Below are 4,600 nucleotides of genomic sequence, written 5' to 3' on the forward strand. Positions count from 1 at the left end.
TAATTGAAAGATGACGAAATTACTACCTTTCTCTAACCTACCAAAGGAAAGATAACCTCTTTAAATAGACTACTAATTTTGAATATTCTAGTTAAGGTTCTTTTTAGAGATTTTTGTCTAATTTTGAATATATATTATCAAAAGGTATTATAAAAAGAGTTGCTGATTTGGTGTATTTTTTTAGAATATTGTCAAAGTATTACTAAAATTGGTGGGAAAGGTTTACTATTTTAAAGTAGAAGTTAATAATAACAATTAAACAAAAGAATATAAAATGAAGGAGACTAAAATATTCTAAAAACTATTAAATCAAACTAACACTTCTATTTTGATTTCATTGTTTTCTCTCTCTATACATATATATTATCCGGTGTGGGACTACGTAAAGAACAACCAAACCAAGTTTAGCACAAATTACTTTTCCTGAACATCATGTTGAAGGTTTATCTCACTTTTTCTTTTCTTCTGACGGCTCTGCTTAACGCTCAAGCACATGGAAAAGAAAAAGAGATTGGATTCTATCAGCTCAAGAGAGGAAATTTGAAGCTGAATTTGACCAATTATGGTGCAACAATTATCTCTGTCATAGTTCCTGATAAACATGGTATGTTTTATCGTGTGAATAAGTTGTTTTGAATGTCTGCTCTTTAAATAGATATCACATAGCTTCTTCTCTTCTTGTTTGTCTCCATAGGGAATTTAGATGACATCGCTCTTGGCTACGATGACATTGAGCAATACAAGGTATGATCAAAGTTCAATTCCTTTGCCATTCAATCAACTAACTCTGAAGAAAAAAAACGGTTGTTTTTGTTATGTTCTCCCCAAATTTTTATGTTGTTTATTCTGTGTGTTCTAAGTTATAGTACCTCAATAGGAAACCAAGGTATTGATCACATTTAACCCCAAATTTCCTTCATGCTTTTTATTAGTTTTGTTGTCCAAACTAAGTATATATAAGATATCCAGCATAGTAGTTTTGTAGAACTAGACTTAAAGTTCTATTTCTAATATCATATTGGAGTCATTTGAAATTTATCTGAATTTATTGTTTGCTAGTTGCATCTAATGTGTATATAAAGTTCAAACATTTTGCAGAATGATACATGTTACTTTGGAGCACTTGTTGGACGTGTGGCAAATAGAATTGGACATGCAGAGTTTACATTGGACAACCATACCTATAAACTGCCTGCTAATGATCATGGAAACACACTCCATGGTATTGTAATGCTTATGAATATTTTAAATTTCTATTTACACTATTGATGGAGCTAAACATAACACAACAATTTGATGGAATGAAATACCAGGTGGTTTCACAGGGTTCGGTGATGTTATATGGACAGTGAAAGCCCACAAGGAAGACAGTTACATAACATTTACCTATGACAGTCAAGACAATGAAGAAGGTACATTCTTTGACAACTTAGTTATTGCTACATAATCTGAATGCTAACTTTTTTATTTATTTTGCTCTTCAAATCACAAATTTGTAGGGTTCCCTGGAAGAGTTGAAGTAGAAGTGACATACATGCTGATTGGCAGAAACAAATATGTCGTGAAAATGATTGCGAAGCCAATAGACAAAGCCACACCAGTGAACCTAGCTCAACACACATACTGGAATTTGGGAGGCCAAAAGAGTGGTGACATTCTGTCACACGAAGTTCAAATTTTTGGCTCAAAGATCACTGCAGTGGACAATAATCTGATCCCCACCGGAAAATTGGAATCTGTGAAGGGCACCCCTTATGATTTCCTTGAACCGAGGACGGTTGGAAGCAGAGTGAATGAGGTTCCTGGTTTGTATGACATTAACTATGTGATTGATGGAAAAAGATCTGGGCACTTGCAGAAAGTAGTGACAGTGAGAGAAAATGTGTCTGGGAGAAAATTGGAGTTATGGTCAAACCAAGTTGGTCTGCAGTTCTATACGAGTGGCATGTTGAAGGCTACAAAGGGTAAAAATGGAGTTATTTATGATAAGTATGGTGGCATTGCCTTGGAAACACAGGGCTTACCTGATTCTGTGAATCATCCAAATTTTCCATCACAGATTGTTCATTCTGGTCAGACATACAAGCACTACATGGTTTATAGATTCACAGCTTGCTGCTAATTTTAGGATTCATTTGCTGTTAGCTCACTACTACGTATATGATCTTTAGTAATAATTAAAAGATGTCACTAAATTATAAAAAATGTTGCTAGTATGATTTAGTAACATTATACTATGTTATGTATACCCTAGGGTACTAATAAGACATATTTATGTATCAATTAAGACAATTTTACAAATATTACCATATACCTTTAATAACATTTATATAATAAAAATGTAATAATTTATAAAGTGTTACAATAATTCTTTTTTATAAATAAGTAACATTACAAAAATGTCCCTTCAAACATTTAGTAACATTTTTTTTTTAAATAAAGAGATATTTTCAAATTTTTATTAAAAATATTTTACAGAGGCAACGTTATAAAAATGTTATTGATATAAATCTTGCACACCAATATTTTTTGTGACCAATTGATTTTTGTTGTCATAAAAATTTTTATTTTAGTTTTTATAGATCAATTCATTTAAATCCCTACAACTATTTGTGTCTTTTTCCCATTATTTTTAATTCTGACTCCCAATAATTAAAGAAAACTTTGTAGGTGGATTGGTGAATTATCTTCATCAGTGTTAACAAACAAGAATATGTTTTCTAAACCACAAGGAACATAAAAAAAAAGTTCACCTTATTATAATATACTACATGATAATTCAAAAGGAGAGAAGAGTAAAAAAAGAAAAAAAATGTTTTTGGTCCTTGAAGTTCAATCTTAATTTAAAAATGTCACTGGTCAAAATTTGGTCACTATTTAATCACTATATTTTCAAAATCATTCTTTTTTTGTTCTTATTTCTGAACGACGTTAAAAATAACAAACAATGTGTCACATGTTATTTTTTTATAAAATAAAAAACTTATGTTGCCTAGCCTATTTTTCACGAAAATTGAAAAAAAATATGTTTTTGGTCCATGAAGTTTGAACTTAATTTGAAAATGGTTCCTGATCGAAACTTAGTCACTATTTAATTCCTGCACATTCAAAATCATTGTTAATATATAATAATAATAATATTATATAATAATAATAATATTATTATTATATAATTATTAATAGTATTATTACTAAATATTAATAATAATAATAATAATTATTATTATTATTAATATTATTACTGATATATTAATATTATTAATTATTATTTACATTATTATTGATATATTAATATATAATTATTATTAATAATATATTAATAATAGTTATAATATTTTTTTAATATTATTAATAATAATATATAATAATAATTATTATTGTTATTCTATAATAGTATTATTATTAATAGTAATATTACAAAGGTAAAAATGTAAAAAATAAAATAATTTGAGTATTTAAGTGAAGTGATTTGATGTATATATTAAAAAATAAAATGTGTATATATATATATATATATATATATATATAAAAGTTGTAATTAAATTTATTTATTAATTTGGCCTCAAATTGGAGAGGACAAAATCTGATTGTTTTAAAAAATAGGGGTACTACCAAAATTTTAAATAGAAGATTAAATTAAAAATAACTTTTACCTCTGTCACGTGTCATGATGGTAAACTATCATATGGTACGACGATAACTTGACACCTGATAGTTTATAAATTTTTAGAATAAAAATTAAAAATTTCTCGTCTTGACACATGTTTTTTACGAATACGGTGTTAATTCCAACTTAACATAAATGACCAAATTGAATCTTTTAAAATAATTTGAGAATTAAATTGAATCAACAAATAATAAAAGGACCAAATTAAATCAAATAAAAAAATTAGGAAATTAAATCAATAATTATACCATCATCTTCTTTCGAATTTGTCATCAATCTTGATGGAGTTAGTTGAGAAAAGTTACTATCTCTACTTAGTTAAGCTTCTACTGAATTTTTGTTATACTTAGATACTTTATTATAGCACTCTACATTTTATGCGATATCTTGTTTGAGTTGGAAGTTACTTTAAAGTAAAAAATTCCAGATAAGTAAAAAACTATTTAGGCACTTTGCTCTAAATCTCTACATTTTATGTGATTATCTTGAGTTGGAAGTTACTTTAAAGTCAACCTTATTTTTCTAGAGTAGATTGAGACTGATATCTTCTAATGTGTTTGTAATTTCTTTATTGCTTTAGACAAATTCTTTTGCTGATCATAGAAACCAACTTTACTTTTCTTGTGGGGAAAATTGAGACTGAGATGGGTAAGATGAATGGTGATGTGAATCAATATATTTTTTTAGGTTAAATAAGTTTTTATTCTCTAAATTTTGATGCGAAATTAGAATTGGTTATCGTCCGAAACTTTGATATATTTTAATCTTTCAACTTTAAAAATGAATAGATATAGTTCTTTTTAACCAATTACATTATTTCTTTTTACCTCTCAACCGCGTTTTATGCTAGCATTTGACTTGTTTATACCTTTTGACTTATTTTCTCTTCAATGTCAACTGTCAAACGCGGTTGACACAAAAAAATTTAATATA

At 27.6% G+C, this 4,600-nt stretch overlaps 1 protein-coding gene across 1 annotated transcript; it reads left to right on the plus strand.

Moving 5' to 3' along the window:
- The first annotated feature begins 326 nt into the window (after window positions 1–326).
- On the plus strand, window positions 327–2,284 carry LOC114164816 (aldose 1-epimerase-like). Its single transcript, XM_028049590.1, has 5 exons — window positions 327–604; window positions 695–744; window positions 1,099–1,222; window positions 1,314–1,412; window positions 1,500–2,284. The coding sequence occupies exons 1-5, from the start codon at window positions 433–435 to the stop codon at window positions 2,120–2,122; spliced, it is 1,068 nt and encodes a 355-aa protein (XP_027905391.1). The 5' UTR covers window positions 327–432; the 3' UTR covers window positions 2,123–2,284.
- Window positions 2,285–4,600: the final 2,316 nt, after the last annotated feature.

The sequence above is a fragment of the Vigna unguiculata genome, chromosome 9 (genome assembly GCF_004118075.2).
Source record: "Vigna unguiculata cultivar IT97K-499-35 chromosome 9, ASM411807v1, whole genome shotgun sequence".
NCBI classification, from domain to species: domain Eukaryota; kingdom Viridiplantae; phylum Streptophyta; class Magnoliopsida; order Fabales; family Fabaceae; genus Vigna; species Vigna unguiculata.